We start from the raw sequence: 20,837 nt of genomic DNA, 5'->3' as shown, positions 1-20,837 counted from the left end.
CATGGCCGCCTGCCCTGTTTCCTTGAGACATTTTTAAAAGACAGAGTTTTTAACATACGTGTGGGTTCTACCTTGTCTGACACCATTATCCAGGAAAACAGTGTGCCTCAGGGTTCCATCCTAAGTGTTGTCCTCTTTATTGCCGTTAACCCTATAATGGCCTGACTCTCACTGGGCATCTCCGGCTCCCTTTTTGTTGATGATTTTGCCATCTATTGCAATTCTCCACAGACCTCACTCACTTAATGGTGTCTTCAGCAATGTCTCAAATGTGCTTACTCATGGAGTATCGACAATGGCTTTCATTTTTCCACTGACAAAACAGTTTGTATGAATTTGTGGTGGCGCAGTTGGTTTCTCCTACCATCTTTATACATCTTTCGGTATTGGCTTCCGGCACACTGCTCAATATTTACAGCACAGCTCTTTGCCCTGTATCAGGACACGGAGTACATCCAGCGACACAGGCCTTTTAGTTGTGTCCTCTGCTCTGACTCTCTGTGCCTTTCATTGTCTTTCTGCACTGTATGCAGCCCATCCCGTAGTGCAGCAGATCCAGAAAAACTGTCACTCGCTGTTGATGAGCCACTGTGATGTTTATGTGGGTTCCTGTCCCCATCGCTCTGCCAGGGAACGGGACTTCTACGCTGCTGCCAAGGCTGCAGTTCTCGTACCTCAGCCCACTAGTTCCTATGTCCCCTCCAATGATCTCTGTGTTGTCGTCTGCCAGGAGGTGTTGTCACTTTGGCATCACCGTTGGTCCTCACATCATGGGAATAAGCTCCAGATTATTAAGCCTCTCCCAGCAACTTGGACAACCTCCTCTCTTCCCTCCCACTGGGAGGAGGTCATTTTAACTAGGTTGCTTATAGGGCACTACCTTTCTACCTGCCATTTGTTAAGTGACTCTCCCCCACCACTGTGCACATTGTACCCAAGTTTTAACTGTCCACCATTTCGTAACGGAATGCTTATTTCTTTAACTGTTTACTTTCATGTTTGTGTTTGCCGTCCAAGTTATCATCGTTTTAGCGAACGTCGCAAGGATTGTCAACTGTGTTTTATTTTTTATCTGTCGTAGCAATAAGGCAAAGGTCATTTAATTTTTAGTTCTTTATCTCCATTTCTCTATGGTGTATTATATAGCCCATTCTCCATGTCCCTGTTTTTAGCTGTCTCCTCTTACATCGACTGCCATTGACGTGTAGTCGTTTTTCAACTCCCTTCTGTCTTTGTGTTCTATAGTTTTTACTTGGGTGCATATGACTCGGTTGTCTTTGTGCCCTAAAACAAAACAACAATGATTTTAATCCATTTTGACATTTTTTCATGTTGCAGCAAGCCTAAATGATGGTTCTACAGTTCGAACTTATAGTGGAGGTCAAGAAGCTTCAGGATTTAAATATATTTGATCAGTTTCAGTAAAACACATTAACAACAAATACTTACATTCAGAAAACAAGCATGTCTACATGTGGAACTATAATACATAATACAATCTTAGAACACGTTCAATGACAAACTGTGCTTTACTTTGAAGAATAATACTGCAATTGTCTGAACTGTTTATAGTTCTTGTACTGGACAGTTGTTCTAAACAAAAATCTTGTTAGTCCAACATAAGAGTTAAATATCCCTTGTTACACTTCCTGACTAATCTCACTAGCTCACTGCTGGATCTGAATTATTATGAGGCTGATATCAGAGTGGTTTAGTGGTGCTGTGCTCTGATGTAAGTAGACTTCCATGCAACAGCAGTGTACAGAGCTTCTTGAGGACACATCTTCATCAATGTCTTTCATTCATGGCTGTGCCTGGCAGTGACTGTCTTTAGCTTGTGGTTCTGTCTTGAGGTACCAACTTTACCATGAGACCTCACTCTTTAGACAACATCAGAGACATCTTTTCTTATTGTGAGACAGTGCATTCATGGTATAATGCAATGGATCCTGTTTCAGTTTACAACTTGAGCCACTGTGTTTTATCAATAGTGACCTAAGGTTGTGGGATAACTTACCTTTTACCATAAAGAAACTGACAAAGATATTCTCCTCTGTATTTAGCAACACTAAAATCATCTAAATCTGCTTATGTTCCTCTTTATTTTCTGGAAACAAATTTTCTTTTTAAAGTTCACTTCATTTGAATCTGACTTTCAGATATGATCATTTTTAATTGACGTCCTGTTCTTTCCCTTACATCTGTGTTGATGTAAGTGCTATGTATAGTGTCTCCTTTAGTCACACTATTTAATTCTACTTTCTCCTTTTCCATTGGCCTGGAAGGCTTCCCATGCATCAATTCTCTCACTTCATTTTTTGTGTGGTTCCCTTTCTGAAGCGAGTCAATTATTTCTTAGTAGAAATCATGGACAATTTTAGCCTTTTTTGGTCAGTTATAAATCTTTCAAGCTTACATGGTAAGGATAATGTGTCTCATCCATAATGTGACTTTAATCTAATACATTCAAACAGATTTATAGTATTGCGCTTGTTTACTTAATGCAAGATTACATGTGTGGACTATGTCACACTTGTTTCTCAAAGTGAGATTTAATTATCACATTTATTCTTACATTAAGTTGAAAATTCCATTATTGTCTTTATTCCACTTTTTTTGTTTGTGTTTTTATTGATTCATTCACAGGATGCGTGATCTGTCTGCCCATGAAAAACATGAATTTCAAAAGCTGCAGAAAGAATTTGAGCAAAAGAAATCGGAAGTCGCAGAATTAGCTCGTACCAAAGAAAAATTGAGTTCCAGAATAGAAGAAATGGAAAATCAAGTTGCAGATCTTCAAGAGCAGGTAAACTTATTGTATTTTAAAGTAATAAAGATAGTTATGAAACTGGAATTTCAATTAATATTTCTGTATTTGGAATGATTAAAAACACTGTTATCACTACATATTATTAAGTCCCCCAATGTGTTTTTATGTCTGTATGTGAAGTATAAAAATTTCAGGAACTACTGTAAGAATTTTGATGTGGTTTCACTAATAGATGGACTGATCTGGGAGGAATGTTTGTTTATGTAAATTTATGCAAATTGGCTGAACTATGATGATGATGATGATGATGATAAGTCGTGACTCCTGAAAACTTCCCTGGCTTGTACTGCTTAAGTCATTTTCTGTATTGCCTTCTGAAGTTAATATTCACCTAATGCTGGTTTCTGAATTTTAATCATAACTTTATGCACTGGCCCATAAACATAATTACCACTGTGCCATTCAAATTGTCCAGCCGTAACTTGGTGCTACCCATGTGCAGCCAGGGCAGGTCACTAGCCACTACTGTTTGAAATATAAATCTTAAAATAAAGAGCTTTTCAAAACACACACCTGTATTACATCTGCATCTCTGTTCTGTAAATCACTGAAGTGCATTGGCAGAGGGTATCTCCCATCGTACCAAATTTAAGGCTCTTTTCCTGCTCCATTTGCATATGAAGTGCTCTGTGGACATTATAATTGGTCTAATGTCTTTGCTGTCCCTGTGGGAACGATGCATATGAGACTGTATTATATTCCTAGATGCCTCCTTTAATTTTGGTTAATTGAAATTTTGAGAGTAGGTTTTCATGAGTGTTTACTTCTTTCTTCAGCCACCTGGCAACCCTGGTTTTTCATCATTTCCATGATGTTATACCATGTATCAGATAAACCTGTGACCATTTTTCCTACCCTTCTTTGTATGCATTTAATATCCCCAATTACTCCTATTGTGTACAGGTACCATACATTGGACCAATGCTCCAGCGTGGATCGCATGGGAGTTTTGTAACTGATCTCCTTTGTATGATGGGATACCCCAAAAAAACTGTATAACATTGCTGTGGGCAAAGCTTGTATAGTATGCATTTCTACCACAACTTGTTGCCAGTTCAGTGCCACCTGTGTTCTGTTCATCTGCAATGATTGGTTTTATTAGTGCTGTTTTATTCGTGTTTCGTTTTTTATGGTGGCAAGTTTAAGTGAACAACATGCAGCTGTGAAATTTTCTTTTCTACTTAGTAAAAATTTTGCTGAAACTGTTTTAATGTTGCAAACATCTTGCCAAGATGACACTATGGCAGAACTGAAGTGTAAGAGTAGTTTGATCGATTTAAAAATGGCGACATGTTGATTGATGACAAATCTATTTTCGGGTGTCCATCAACTGCGCAAATTGATGGAAATATTGAAAAAATTTGAGAGCTTGTGCTCACAGACTGTTTTAAGAACATTGCACAACAGTGTTCATCAAAAAAGACCCAATTTGTGACTGACAGAAGACTGGTTCTTCCACCATAACAATGCACCTGCACACACAGCCATCTCTGTTAGACAGTTTTTGGCTAAAAATGGCATGGTTCCACTGCCCCACGCATCTTACTCGCCTTACCTGGCTCAGGGTGACTTTTTCTTATTTCCATGCATGAAAAAAGGGGCAGGAAAAGACACAGATTTGACAACATTGAAGAAGTCAAGAAATAAACCAGGGAGGAACTGTCAGCCATTTATAAATATAACTACAAAAATGTTTTGAACAGTGGAAGCACCAGTGGTACATATTTATTATTCGTAATGGAGAGCTTTTTGAAAGGTATAAGATTGTTATGTAAACAGTTTGAAAATATATAGCTTTTAAGAAACAACTCAGTTTTTTTATACATGCTCCTAGAGTGAATTTTCCCAGAGACACTACCAACATGAAGTGTTTCACCTCTTGTATCTACGACTGAGTCTTTTTGATCTTCCATTACACATCCCCAGAAATTGTTACAATTAGGTATTTGTACAAGTTGACTGATTCCAGTTAAAACTATTTGATACTGTCCAGACTGAACGATGGTTAACACAACAGTTTTCACAGTGTGCGACCAGCTGACGAGACAGGTTGCTGTGCTTGCGGTGTGGGTGACATGTTGTCGCCAGTAAATATAGTACTCATGCTGTGTCATTTATTTCTAACATACATAACATAAACACTGCAAAAGAAAATTAAATTACTCACTTACATTGAGCAAGGAGATGCTGGAATTGCCTCCCGGAGCATTTCTGACACCTGCTTTGGAAATTGCTCATTATACTGTGCAGTTCCCTCTGAGAAATGGTAGAAATTTCTTGACAAATGTTAGTTTCAAGTTCATCTAAAGTTTGTGGATTTGATTTTACATTTTCCCTTTTAATACCACCTCAGATAGAATCACAGGGGGTTAAATCAGGGGACCACAGGAAGCCATGTATTGTTAGTGATAACTCTTATCTTGAAACGTCACGAATTTCCATTAATGGGAAGTTGGCTGTGTGTTCCATCAGAGCCCTGCTGAAAGGTTATGAAAGCATGTTCTCTTTGTTAATCAGCTAGAAAGAGGCCTCAAAATGTTTTCCACATATTTATCACTGTTAACTGTTTCCTGGAAACAGAATGGGGCCTCTTAATCTCTCACCGCAAATAGCACATCTTTAAGTGTTACAGGTTGGCTTGCGGTGCATGATGGTTTGTTATACTTCACCATAGGCACCAAACATTCAAATAAGTTTCCACCTGAACACTTCTTTTATATACAATGGATGTTGCTTACTGAATATTTGGCCACTGTTAAGTATTATTAATAAAGGTCCAGCTAGTCTGTGCCCTGTATCCGTGTGACTTCTTCCTCCAACTTGGCTCAGACTTGGTCTGCTTACGGGCTGCAAATAAAACTGCTGAAAATTAAATTCTCATTCTCATTCACCCCACCACATAAACAAGAAGTGAACTGCAATTCATCTTCGTATATTATCTTCAAAATTACAACTCAATATATGATAAATGAGAATAGCTACCAACTCGTATAGTGGCTCTCTGTACTACATACATAACTGATCTGATATTTAACTTGATAATTAACATTTACAGTAGATTTATTATCTTTGACATTTTCGTTCTTAGATTTCAAGGAGCTCTTTCTTCTGTATCACCTGCTCCGTGGAACTCTTGTCTCCACACCAGCAGATAGGGTCATCTGACTGCTACCCACTTCCATGCAGTCACTGGATCGTTAGCTCAGGTATCAGCACCTACAATTTAAAATACCTCCCAACTGTCACAAACATCTTTCTTCTGATATACATTCAAAGAATGGGATGTATCACTACAATCTGACCCCTACATTTTGAACAGCCAGGTGTGCCTAATGTAGTATGTTAGGCTTTCCTGAACTGCAGTTACATTTATTTTGTGAATAAACATGTCCACTTAAGTGGAACCATGATTAAACCGAAAAGAAAGAGGGTCAGTTTTTCTGATATTCACCCTATCCAAAGCCATTCACAAAACGCAAATATTGTGCAGAGTCACCTGGTTAAAGTTCTTCCACTGCAGTTATTTTATAGGGCCATAACTTGTGTAAGTTCATATCCACGTGAACACAGCCATAATAAGTTACCATTTGCCTTGAAAGATGTTGAACTGATTTTCTAAGAGACGTTTCCATAACATGCCCAATGTTATCCAGAGTTTCTTCTGTGAGTGCTGTATGTGGTTGTCTATATTTCCTGTCAAGAACACTTCCTGTTTAGCAAAGTGTATTTATCAATCTTTGAATCATACTACAATTAGGAATCTGAACATTAGGAAATTCCTGTTTAAATAATCTTCTTGCTGTACCCACTGATTATGTAGGCACTTATGAATCATACATGACACAAACAAAGGCCTCACTGCCAGTGCCACAGCCAGCTGGCTGCTGGGCAGGTAACAAAATCCTTACCAGATGGTTGCGTTAAGGATTGGTGACCTTGTATATTACAATTTTACACTTCATGAAGGACATAATTTTACATCTCCTAACATATAATACAAGTTGGCAGTCGTTGCATTTGTGCAACAATTTTGAATTGTACATTTTTATGATTACCTCATCATGTGAAAAAAGTCTGAGGTCACTATTAACAATACCTGCCAGATCATTCACACAGACACCATAAACAGGAAGAATCCTAGCACAATTCCCTGAAACATGTCTGATGAAGTTACTTCTACATCTGTTGGTGATCTTGCATCCAAGATAATACCCTGATACAGTGTCTCCCTACCAAGAAAATTTTGATTGTCACAGATTTCATTTGATACTCTATATGATTGTACTGTCATTAATAAGCTTTGGTGTGGTACCAAATCAAATGCTTTTATCAGAATTCAAGAAATATAGTGTCATGTGATTGTATCAATTCAGGATTTAATGTGAGAAAAGCACACATTATGTTTCACATTGAGATCTATGTAGTGTTTTATTTTTAATAGTATTAATTCAAACCCCAGCTTATAATGTAGATCTCCGAATCAACAACTCTCACTGATATACTTATCTTTTATTCATTTTTTATCCAGGTTTGCAGGTTCACAGCTTCACTTATGCGTGAGGTGATCTTTTAACTTCCTAAATGACTAACAGTAACTTTGAATAATGTTTGTTTATTATTGTTCTTTACATACACAAAAATAAGAGATCTGAGGACTGGTATCCTGCTTCCTCAGTGTTACTACCTTCACCCTAAGCAAATGCTATGTGGTAACATCTGCTAAAGTGTGTGCAAAGTCCCCACCACAGCTACTGCCCCCACATGTCCCTCCCAAAAAATGCCTCCCCTCTTCTGAGGTCATTGCTTTTATTCTGGTGGCTAGTGATGACATTCCCATGGTGTCAGGCAGACCTACATCGGAATTATGACATGTATAATGATTTAAATTAGGTATAATTTAAATTTAACATTATATTGATGGCTAATTGTACATATAGGTTAATGCACTCAAATAACATTGGCAAACCATCCCAAATCACCAGTTCCAGTCACTTAGATATTGTGTTTATAATACTGTACTGAAGGAGTGGGAAGGGCAAAAACATACAAAAACAAAAATCACTAGAAAAATACCAAAATAAAAATCCTACAGAATGCTACTGCAATGTGTATCAAATGATTGTGTTTGGTAGGAGGATTATGGAACTGAACTTTGATTTTGTTGAGATGAAATATTATGAAAGTTATTGGTAAATCGCTGTCAGTGTTTTAATTAATTAATAGTAATTGAAACATCATCTTTTAAGTGGAACTAGTTGTCAGAATCAAGGTATTTTGACTTGCAGCTTCAATTGATGCATATTAACTGTTACAAAAGGTTTTTCCAAGTGAGTGTCAAAAATGAGTCTTATTCTAATTTCAGGCCTTGCAGTGTTATTTGAGGGGCAGCCATACCCCACAAAAACTATTATGTCACTGCAAATAAGAGGTGTTTTTGACTTCCATTACATGTTAGTAAAGTTTGGGGTAGTTTTTAAAACCAAAACCAAATATGAAGACTTGAAAAATAAGAAGGAAGATAAGTGAATATAAGTAGAAATATTGATGTGGAAAGGGGCCAACAATTTTAAGCTATTTTGTGTAGTGGCCAAAAGTATTTGTTACATTACATCTGAGCACAGAATTTGGGTATTGATGAACAAAGCTGTTTTCATTTGAAGAAATCAGTTTGGATAGACACAATGGTTGCAGTCGATCTTAGATTCATGAAGAGCATGTCAAGTTGATTTGAATTATTAGGTTGGTGCATAAGTTTGTAGCATTTTTGTATTCCTGTTTCTATGGGTTTATTCATCAATTGTCATTTTTGATTTGTTGTTCACTGTTGCTATTTGAGTTTACATATTTTCATTTGGACATAGTGAATGGAGCTGTGGATGATAGAAAACGGAGTGCCACATGGAGAAATCTGAACATATCTGACATTTTCTTCTCTTTGAGTTCAGTAGAGGGGTGACAAAAGCAGAGACAGCCAGAAATGTTTGCACCGTCTACGGAGATAATGCCATTTGACAGAGCATGGCAATAAAATGGTTTTCTTGTTTTAAGGAGGATAAGTTCGACGTTAATGACTCTACACACCCTGGAAGACCTTTGAGGTTTGAAGAAGATTGTTTAAAGCATTATTCCATGTCACTATACTCTATAACTGACAAATGTGATGATCTATCATCATTACACAATCGTACATCATTTGCATGCAACGGGGAAGGTTCAAAAATAGTGTATACTTTAAGTCTAAAATCAATGGGTGGCCATATGTGCATTCCTGCTTGATCGCCATCAATTGACTTGTGAACAAAACTGACGATTCCTACTGTGTATTATTGCTGGTGACAAGAAATGGTGACTGTGCGAGCATAAGGAAAATAAAGGGATAGTTGAACCCAAGGAAAGCAGCAACTCCCCATAAAAAGATCTGTATCCATCAACAAAAGATAATGTTATGCATCTGGTTGAACAGCAATGGTGTGATGTACTATGGATTGCTTCCCCGAGGTATAATCACTGCTGACAGCTATTGCCAACAACTGAGATGTCTTGCAGATGCATTCAAAGAATGACGATGCAAATAATACTGGATTTTGGTTTCATGGACTGCTTCTGTTACTCTTCATATAGATGGGTGTTTTCTTCCAACTGCTGAGTATTGGTGTTGTGTGATGTATGTATGATATAATATGATTGAGGGGCCTGCTCAGCTGCAAACTAAAAATTCTGTACTTAATATAATAGAGATTTCATTGAGTCATGGTGCTTTGGATCTTACACTGTTGCATAGAGTTCTGTACAATATCATTACCAGGACTAGGTGGAGACTGACTCCTAATCTGTGACATTGTTTTGGATTTTTTAATATCAAAGCAAACATGCTGTTTCTCACATCCTCAATATGTCATGAAACTGAGAGAAACTTACATTATCATCAGACTTTGTCTGTGGGTGTTTTATCAGATTTTGGGATTGCAACCAGATCATGCTGATTTCTCGTCACAACATTTGAGCTAGCAACCATCCAGCATTCTCCTGGAGACTGCTGGTTCATGGTGTTGGCTGTACAGCAAAAATTGGTGAAGAAATGCATGCACATTGGCAGCCATCACAGGTGGGTCCACACCCTCTGCAAATACCGTTCTGTGTGTGATGCGCAGGCATATGTGTAATGGTGAAACTACATGTCTGCCCTCTGGCAGAATGCACACTCGCATCACTAAAAACAAACATCAGGTGTTGCCAGATGTCATTATGAATCAAATGTGTTCTCTCGGAGGGAATTAGAGAGATCACCGGGTCCCAAGCCTTGTCCAGTTTAAAGCCACAGTCATGATTAAGATTTTGTGCTAGGCTTATTTCTACAGATTCTTTAATTACTGAATACCAAAAAGACATCACTGGGGCCAAGTTTATGTGGCAGCATAATCCCTGGAGTGCCCTGTTGTAATACAATGCTCAGTTATGGCTGACTTAATGGGCTCTGAAAGGCGAGCGAGGCGCTCATATTCAGCGCTAAGCAAAGGCTTGAACTTCATCCCTATGCTGAGAGCCCCGCCTCTGACTGATTTTATTAGTGCAGTTGAGGAAGCTGTTAGACCTCTTCCTAGTGATGCTGCATAAGAAATAAGACATGAAACTTGTTGTGCACTCATGAAAGCTCCACTTCAGTAGAGCTACATTTCTGCCATGGAAAGAGCCGCACTACGAAAACTATGATAAGATCCTTACAAGGAGGTCTTACCAGTGGATAAGGGAAATGCCTCCGTGCTGTTGCCATGTAAGGTCTATGAACGGAACATTTGTAACTTGATGAATGAAACAATGTATCGGAGGATTGACATAGACCTGACAAGGAAAGTGGAAAGGAAATAATCAGCTCTGCTCAATTCTTCTGTTTCATAAGAAGTGACCAAAAGATTTAAGATCTCATAGTTCTGTGCTACCCAGGGTACACGGTCTCCTGAAGGTTCATAGAAAAGAGGTTCCATTACGGCCGATCACCATTAATATCGATGCCCCCACGTATAATTTGCCGATACAATTCACCTCTCTACTGAGACCTTTCGTAGAGAAGTGCACTCATTGTATTCACAGCTCTGCAGACTTTATCAACAGACTGAAGTCACTTCAACTCAGTAAAACTGACTTAAAAGTGAGCTTCAGTGTCATCTCATTTTCAATAAGGTTCATCTTACTGGCTTTTTCACTCTTCAGCAAGAAGTTCACAGCCGATGTAACAACATTTTAATCATGTCCTTTCCTCGACCTACTTTTTATTTAGCAACGAATATTTTGAGCAGACTGATGATGTTGCCTTGGGCTGTCCTCTCACTCCTCTGATAACAAACTTTATGGAAGACTGAGGAAAGGGCACTTAATTCAGCAGAACTTAAACCGAGTGTCTTCTGACGATATGTAGGTGATACTTTTGTAGTGTGACCCCATGGTGAAGAACTCCTCTCACATTTCTTGCGACATCTGTATTCAAACCAGAAGAATGCCCTGCTTTTATGCAAATAGGAGGATGTTTTTGGACATTCTGGTTCTAGGAGAGTGGGTAGGTCATTAGAGCATTCTGTCTACCATAAGCATACACATATGGACCTCTATCTGCAAGCATCGACCTGCCATCGCCTTTCACTAACTACTGGTTCATGTTATTTCTGATGGAGGCAGCACTACAAAGGAGCTAGAACACTACAGTTGGTGTTTAAATATAATGGTTACTCTCCACATCAGATTAGTACAACACTAAGGGGGAAGAAACGTGACCGTCAACAACATCAAGAAGATAAGCAGCTGTTCAAGTCCAGAGTGTTCCTTTAAGACATCGGCAACCTTTTGTCTAAAGTAGGCAGGAGCCTAAGGAAGCATAAAGTTTAAGTAATCTTCCAGCCACCAGCAAAGATTATTGTCCTCCTTGGTTCAGTAACAGACGATCTGGATCTGCAGATGGCTGGGATTTACAAAATTCCTTGTCAGTGTGGCAAAACATACATAGGTCAGACGATATGCACAGTACATAGAAGGTGTGTTGAACGAACATGACGGCAACACTCGCTTTTCGCAGCCCAGGAAGTCGGCCAGAGCTCAGCATTGTATTACCACGGCACACACAAAGAATTATTCTTCTGCAAAAATCTTGGCTCTGGTGAGATCCTTTTGGGATTCAGTAATTAAGAGTCTGTGGAAGTATGTCTAGCACAAAATCTTAGAAATCGTGACAGAAGCTTTAAACTGGACACGCTACGGTCGCAGGTTCGAATCCTGCTTCGGGCATGGATGTGTGTGATGTCCTTAGGTTAGTTAGGTTTAATTAGTTCTAAGTTCTAGGCGACTGATGATGACCTCAGAAGTTATGTCGCATAGTGCTCAGAGCCATTTGAACCATTTAAACTGGACAAGTCTTGGGACCCAGTGATATCTCTAATTTCTTCTGAAAGAAAAAAATTTATTCCTAATGACATGTCTGCCAATACCTTATGTTTGTTTTTGGCAACACGAGCGCGCATTCAGACAGAGAGTAGACATGTAGTTTCACCTTTATGCATGCGCCTGCACATGACACATGGAACAGTATTTGCAGTGGGCACGGATTTCAATAGAGGATGCACATGTAACAGGCGCCAATGTGCATGCATTTCTGTGCCAATTTTTGCTGTAAAGCCCAACATCATGAACCAACAGTCTCCATTGAAACACACTCACCTGAAGATGACTGGACAGTTGCCCGCTGAAATATTGTGGCAAGAAGTCAGTATGATCTGGCAACAATCCCAAAACCTCATAGAACATTCAGTATGCTGGGAAAACTTCCAAGAATCACTTGGCTATGGGTCTTTGTGAAATCTGAACACTAATATCGGAACACCCTGGGCCACTCGTGCAAATGAAATGGGTGAAAACACAGACACACACCCACACACACACACACACACACACACACACACACACACACACACACACACACACACACACACACACACACACACACACACACACACAGAGAGAGAGAGAGAGAGAGAGAGAGAGAGAGAGAGAGAGAGAGAGAGAGAGAGAGAGAGAGAATGACAACAGCTGTGTCTTCCATAGACCATGTCAGTACTATGGGCTGTATTCCTCTGCCTGTTACTGTATGCTATAACTGTGATTATTTTATTCTTTTCTTGTCATGTTTTGATGTTTTCACTATCTTTGTGTCACTTTTTACATCTTTTATAAATTTCTTCTGGTGGTGTCATTCCATTACTGAGCTTCCTTTTGTATTACCCCACTGTGTTGTTCTGGAGCTGAGATCTGTCCAAATTTACTGATGAATTTGTCATCATTGGTATGATTTCCTCCAACTTTTTCCTCTCTCCCTCTCTCTGATTCTGAAGGCTTTCTGCTTATGAAAAATATTGTTGGTATTTGTTTCTCTTAGCAGATTAAAATATTTATTTTTATGTTATTGAGTATATGTCATGTCTTATATGGAAGAGGCAGAACTTAATTTTTTGTTGTTCTTTTTGTATTGTCAGGTGGATGCAGCACTGGGGGCAGAGGAAATGGTGCAACAGCTTGTAGATGCAAAGATGAATCTTGAAGAAAAGGTAAAGGAACTACAGGAAGCAGTTGCTGACTTGGAAGAGTTACAGGACATGAATGAGCAGTTGCAAGAAAACAGCAGGGAAGTGGAAGTAGAACTGAGAGAAGAACTGGACTTAGCTCGTGCTGCAACTCGAGAGGTTCGTTCATATTAACAGAAATTAAACATTTGATTTCAAACATGAAAATTTAAGTCGGAACAAATGCTGTTTGTCTAAAATTTGCAGATCTGTCAAGCACAGGAACAATGCAGTATTTTTACTGGCGAATAAACACAAAATATTGCTATTAATTTGTGTCTTATAATACTTAAGATGGTTTAAACTGTTGCTCTACACTTGGTGTCACAATATGTAAACATAGATTATTGATTGTCTTGAAATCCTCTGTATGTTTAGAAGATAAGATCTGGAATTAATATGTACTATTACATAATTTCTTTTTTGAAATCACTTTTATTCATTCTTACAAGCTAGGTACTTGCATTCTGTATACCAGTAGAAGCATCATTATAATAGTATTACTTCTTTGAATTTCAGGCCATTCGAGAAAAAGAGGCTGCATTTGAAACAATTGCTGATCGTGAACAAACAATAATTAAATTCAGGGAACTTGTAAAACGACAGCATGAACAGTGCGTGGAATTACAACAAAGACTGGAACGTGAATCCAGCAAACCTGTAACAGCAATGCCTGAAATTCTTGACTTTAAGGTATGGAAACTAATTTTATTCTATTTCGAAAGCCTCCTGTAAGCACTTTATAGTGGTTCTCCAATTTCTGTTTTCTTTCTATAAAAAATAATAAATTTCTGATCTGCATCTTCTGCCACATGTTTGTGGAAGTGTACCACTTCATACTGTCTGTCAGGACTGCTTTGGAAAAGTACGGGAAATGTAGGAATTTCTATGTGAAATGCATGTGCAGTGTTTAACTGCTGCTGTGAACAATTTTCCAGAGACTTAAATTTTTTGACACATCTTGCTCTTTGAAATGCATACTTTGAACAGCAGTGCTGATGAAAGCCATTTCTGAACCTGTTCAGTTCTAGGGCAGGTAGACGTGCTTTCAGTCATCGATTATTGAAAATAATCCAAAATTCTTGTGGAAATTTTTAAATGTGTTTGCTTTTCCACACTTACAAATGAAAACAAGAACCTAAATGAATATAAGGCAGTCTACAGTATACACATGACAGTAATTTTTTTAACTTATCAGAAAGGACAGTGCTAATGAGTTTAAAATACTTGAGTATCACGATAATTTAATGTGTGAGGAGGAGATATCAGTGCTGGCAGTAATCTTCCCCATGGCCACAGAATAAACTCTGTAAAAGGTAATCACCACAAAACCAATTCCAGGAACTACTGCAAAATCTTTGGGAAACAACAGCAGCAACAATGAAACAATGACAATAACAACAACAACAGTAGTATGAACCTTTTAATCTAATACTGAAAAATGAAGATGGAAGAATGGCACACACTAACAAAGAAAATGATGAAAATGTGCCAAAAGCATGTAATAAACTTCTGATTTGCAAAGAACCAGAAGGTCTCTTATAAACCGTAATGAATACACCAATAGAGAAAAAACATAACAAATTAGATCTTCCAACTTTCCAAGAAGTAGAAAAAACACTTGAACAAAAAAGTTATAATACATTTAGAGAAGATTTGGTTTTTGTTAAAGTGTTGAAATATTCAAGTGACACAATCAAGACCTTACACAGGGCTCTAACAAAACTTCTCCAAACATTGGATCACAGTCATCCATTACACAAGAAGGGGGACAAGCAGTCTGGACAACTACACGGGAATTTTTCTGTCAGACTGTACGTACAAGACTTTTTCCAAGACCCTACTGGGAAGAACTGACGAACGAATAGATGAGGACTGAGGGGAATATCAGGGAGGTTTTAGATGACAGAGAAGCTGTACAGAGCAGATCATTAGTTTAAAATTGATTGTGGCATACTATAGGAAACAGAACAAACCTCTGGCAATAACATTTGTAGAGTTTAAGCAGGGATAGGACTGCTTCCATAGATTTTCACTATTAAAAATTTTAAGGAATCCAGGGCTCTATCCAAAACTGAATAAACTAATGGCACTTACTCTAACCACCATCAAATTGAAAGTAAAGTTTCGAGGAGAAATTTCTGAACCACTTCTGCACACAGGCTAAAGAAAAAGTGACTTCCTTTCCCCATTACTGTTTAACTGTACATTGGGATATGTAATGAGAGAATAATGGATGAATAACCCAAAGAACGTAAGAATTGGAAATGCGAAAAATGATGTAAGTTTAAACTGATCGCAATTTACTGATCTTGCTCTGCTAGCCAGCAACATTCCACAAATAGGACAAGATGACACAGACTAAAAGAAATAGCACAGAAAATTGGCCACAGAATAACATATGAAAAAAGAGATCATGCCAACTGATCCATCTCTTGCAAACAGAATCACAGTATTCTTTTCTTAAAAAAAAAGGAAATCACAACTGTTGATAAACTTAAATAGTTGGGTGAAATCATTACATAAAATCAAAATGAGAAACCAATGTGGCAAAGTAGGAAAAAAAACTTAACAAGGAGAATTAAGTTACCAAACCATATACAACAATAAAGCGTATCTATACCTGCAAAATTAAAACATTATAAAACAGTTACACAACCAGAAATGACACATAAAGTGGAAACCATCTTCAGAACTACTAATACAGCAGAAATTGACATAATACTAAAGTCAGGAACAAGAATTATTTGGTCACACATAAATAAACAGTAACAAATAAATGGACATTGCAGAATAGCTTCAAATGAAGCAGTTTAAAAAAAAATGATCAGGAAGAAACACATTCTTTGGACATGAGATGAGCACACCAGAAAACAGAATTAAATCGAAAATCACAGAAAAATTGTGGAGTAGTGTAGAGCAACAGTAAATAAATCACAGAAATTAAGGAAGATATAAGAGAAATCTTAATTATGTTAGATGACCGAAAACAAAACAGACAAAACCAGAATACTGCAAGACATACAAACCAGACTGAAAACAGAGATCAATTAAAGGAGTACAGGAAGTGTGATGTAAGATGAAGAAAGAAATAAAATATATGAAAGAAGGAAGATCCAGGATGGAATGTATCAATACCAGAGAAGAAAAGTTGCTACTCACCATACAGCAGAAATGCTGAATCGTGATAGGCACAATAAAGAGATTCACACAATCATAGCTTTCGGCCATTAAGGCCTTTGTCAGAAGTACACACACACACACACACACACACACACACACACACACACACACACACACACACACACGGAGAGCGGGCATTCTCCGCACCATGGATACATGGGGCTTTCGCGGTCACCTCCCTCTTTTTATTCATGCCTTTTTAATGGATCGACAGTTCAGAGTACGTGTGGGTTCTGTCCTGTCTGACACCTTTCGCCAGGAGAATGAGGTGCCACAGGGCACAGTTTTGAGTGTTGCTCTCTTCGCCATAGCGATCAGTCCAATAATGGATTGCCTCCCAGCTGATGTATCAGGCTCCCTTTTCGTGGACGATTTTACCATCTATTGCAGCACGCAGCGTACCTTTTTCCTGGAGCGCTGTCTTCAGTGTTGTCTTGACCGTCTTTACTCCTGGAGTGTCACCAGTGGCTTCAGTTTTTCTGCCGAGAAGACGGTCTGTATTAACTTCTGGCACTGCAAAGAGTTTCTCCCACCGTACTTACGACTCGGTCCCGTTGCTCTCCCATTCGTGGAGACAACAAAATTTTTAGGTCTTACATTTGACAGGAAACTTAGCTGGCCTCCACATGTCATATTTGGCTGCCTGTTGTACCCGTTCCCTAAATGTCCTCCGTATTCTCAGTGGTATGTCGTGGGGAGCCGATCGAACCATCCTACTTCGCCTATATCGATCGATCATCCGCTCCAAGCTGGATTATGGGAGCTTCATATACTCCTCTGCACGGCCGTCCATCTTACTCCACCTCAACTCCATACAACATTGGGATTTGTGTCTCGCGATCGGAGCGTTTTATACTAGTCCCGTCGAGAGTCTTCATGCTGAAGCCAGTGAATTGCCACTAACCTACCTGACCACCCGTCTTACCGTTCCTTTTTTGACGTCTCTCTCGACCATCAATACGGGTTGTATGTCTCTGCCCTGCTACCCCCTGGAGTTCGCTTTCGTCGCCTCCTTCAGCACCTTGATTTTTCACTCCCTGCAACCTTTTGATTGGGCGAGAGCCAAACTCCACCTTGGCTCCAGGCTCAGGTTTGCGTTCACTTTGACCTCAGCTTGCTCCCAAAGGAGGTTACCCCTGGTTCAGTATACCACTCCCATTTTGTCGAACTTCGTTCGAAGTTCATTGACATGATCTTCATTTATACAGATGGCTCTAAGACCAATGACCGTGTCGGGTGTTCTTTTATTGTCGGGACACACAGTTTCAAATACCGGCTCCATGGCCATTGTTCGGTCTTCACAGCTGAGCTATTTGCCCTCTACCAGGCTGTTCTTGACACCTGCCGCCACTGACATTCTGCTTATGTCATCTGCTCCGATTCCCTGAGCGCCATCCAGAGCCTCAGTGATCCGTATCCGGTTCACCCTTTTGTGCACCGGATCCAACGCTTTCTTCAGCAGCTGGTGGATGACGGTTCTCCGGTTAACTTTATGTGGGTTCCTGGCCATGTCGGTATCCCTGGGAACGAAGCTGCGGATGCCGCGGCCAAGGCTGCGATCCTCCGGCCTTGGACAGCTACTTGTTGTGTCCCTTCATCAGATTGTAGCAGGGTCATTTGTCAGCGCATTTTATCGCTGTGGCATGTCGATTGGGCTGCACTTACTGACAACAAGCTTCGGGCCTTGAAACCTCTTCTCCCGGCTTTTACGACCTCTTCACGCCCTTCTTGGCGGGAGGAGGTCGTTTTGGCCCGGTTACGAATTGGACACTGCCGGTTCAGCCATCGCCATCTGCTGACGGCTGTGCCGGCACCGTTCTGCCCATGTGGGCAATTGCTGTTGGTACGCCACATTTTAACGTCCTGTCCTAATTTTAATAGACTGCATGTTGATCTTGGCCTGCCATGTACTCTTGATGCCATTTTAGCGGATGACCCAGGAGCAGCTGCTCGCGTTCTTTGTTCTATCAATTTGCAAACCTCTCTGAGGACATTTGATTATGCTGTTTTTTTAATCCTTTGCCTGTCTGTCTTTTATAGTATTGTCCCTTTTCGTTGCTGTTTTAACCTTGTGCCTCGTGGTCCATTCCTAATTTAGTCTGGACGCTAATGACCATTGTAGTTGTGAGTCCTAGAAAAAAAGAAAAAAAAACACGAACACGCACACGCACACGCACACGCACACGCACACGCACACGCACACGCACACGCACACGCACACGCACACGCACACGCACACGCACACGCACACACACGCGCGCGCGCGCTCAGTCACAGAGAGCTGAAACTTTATTGTACATTTTGTATCAGGGTTACTCAAAATTTTAGTATTTATATTACCTTTCTCAGTTTTGGTTGATTTATAAATAATTTATAGTTAATGTATCATAATCATTATTAAACCTGATACACACGATTGACATATGGCTTCCGCCTAGCAACATGGGCATTGTAAACAGCACGACTTATCGTTTTTCACATATCTCGGTGTCTGACATCATATCTCCTGAACTGTTGTCTCACAATGATGTAATTTTACAGGTATACTCAGTGATATATGTTGATACTGTTTGCCAGTGGTATATGTCGATACTGTCTTGAAACTATGTTACAAATAGAGTGGGTAATAAAGAAGTAATAATTTAAAACATCGTGCGTGATGCTGACATTTGACTGTATGAACAGCAAAAATGTAGTAGGCAGTTAACTTCTTTCCTTTGATCATTTTGTGGAGGGTGTCGGGGACAAAAAGATTTGTAAAGTTTAGAAATTAAATATGAAATTTATTGGAATGTAGTCCGGGTGTTTGTGCACCGTCAGTTACACTGCCTCGAAACAAAGTAAATTTCTAACAGGTACGTTAGATTACACTTGTTTGTTGAGTAGATTATGATGACATTTTAAATTATCAAATTTGGTCATTAATCATGTGAAATAATGAATACCACATTTATGTTATCTCTGGAAGCTAATATAGAGACAACCTGCAACTGGTACTGGGTTCTGGATTCTGGGATAGAAGTTTAGTATGCAGATTTTGGCCACTGTTTCAAGTGGGTGAAACATTGTGTACAAAACATGATGATGTGGCTACAAAGCTGGAAAATTTGTAATGAAGATGAGACTGTATGTAGAAGCTTAAACTCACACATATGTTGCCATGTCTAAAAATGATTTTCGGAGTAGAAATATTAGAATTTATATTCTCAATGGTAGCTACTGCTTCTTAATTGACAATACCTTAATAAAACGTGACTATTTCGCCCTTCCGTATGCTATCTCTGCTATCTACCAATACTTACAGGCAATGCACTTGTAATATCGCAACATTTTGACAAACCTTCAGAGTCTGCTGCAGTTAATTTTCACTTTATATGAATGACGCAATAGCCTGTTACTATTTTGGTGATGACGAGGCCAATGGACAACATTGTGGTGTGCTGAGTTACTTTCCTGTCCAGTGATAAGATTGGTTAATTGTGCAGTACTGTGGTGGTCAGACTGGGTGAATCTGAGATGCCTGTAGTCTAACTTCAAATTTGCTGAACATGTGCAGATTGAAAGCTACTGTTAATAAAGGCAGTCTTGGTTAACCAAGACTGCTAATTGAGTGTGTTGAAATTCCAAATCATCTGGTGCACACTCATTTGTTTTTATGTGATCAGTCATGATTTAGCAGCTGCTTTCTCCTGAGATTTGCCCAGTCTCCTCAGCTGCTTATCTTACCTTATCATACTGTTTGTTCCACACTGCTTTATATTCATAATTGATTGATTAGTATACACCATACCTGTATGATTTGTAATTTGTTGATTGTGTACTGTTTCTTTCAGTATACGTTTTGTGTCACTGTGTCCCCACTACAAAGCTTAGCCCTACACACTCTTCTGTCTAAGTCTCTTAGTATCATATTCTTGTATAAGTAACTGCTGTGTTTAATATGTGTACATATTAGAAGTCTATAAGTTTTCTTGAAATCTATGAGCTGCTGAGGACCAGAGTGGTCTAAGTAAAAAAAAATTAGCTTTTGAGCTGTAAAACTCTGTTTACTCACAGTGCACAGAAAATTGTTGTGGAGAAGTGGTATGGCAGTAACTGCCACTGGAGCCATTTGGGAGCTCCAAATGCATTCTTCCTTTCATGCCAGAGTGAAGCTCATATGTTGGAATAGTGGTATAAGACAAGTGTAAAGGTCATGTGGTCTTGTTTTGTGTGTTTATTTA

The 20,837-nt window shown here is 39.1% G+C and overlaps 1 protein-coding gene across 7 annotated transcripts in view; it reads left to right on the top strand.

The window, feature by feature from the left end:
• The window catches only part of LOC126356151 (dynactin subunit 1), a 152,393-nt gene that overhangs the window by 79,299 nt on the left and 52,257 nt on the right, over window positions 1-20,837 (top strand). For all 7 annotated transcript variants that reach the window (XM_050006894.1, XM_050006896.1, XM_050006890.1 and 4 more), the window contains 3 exons: window positions 2,647-2,806; window positions 13,345-13,551; window positions 13,951-14,124. In XM_050006894.1, coding sequence (XP_049862851.1) covers window positions 2,647-2,806; window positions 13,345-13,551; window positions 13,951-14,124 — 541 coding nt within the window. The remainder of the gene's footprint in view (window positions 1-2,646; window positions 2,807-13,344; window positions 13,552-13,950; window positions 14,125-20,837) is intronic.

The sequence above is a fragment of the Schistocerca gregaria genome, chromosome 3 (assembly GCF_023897955.1).
Source record: "Schistocerca gregaria isolate iqSchGreg1 chromosome 3, iqSchGreg1.2, whole genome shotgun sequence".
NCBI classification, from domain to species: domain Eukaryota; kingdom Metazoa; phylum Arthropoda; class Insecta; order Orthoptera; family Acrididae; genus Schistocerca; species Schistocerca gregaria.
This window is presented reverse-complemented; position numbering and strand designations above follow the sequence as displayed.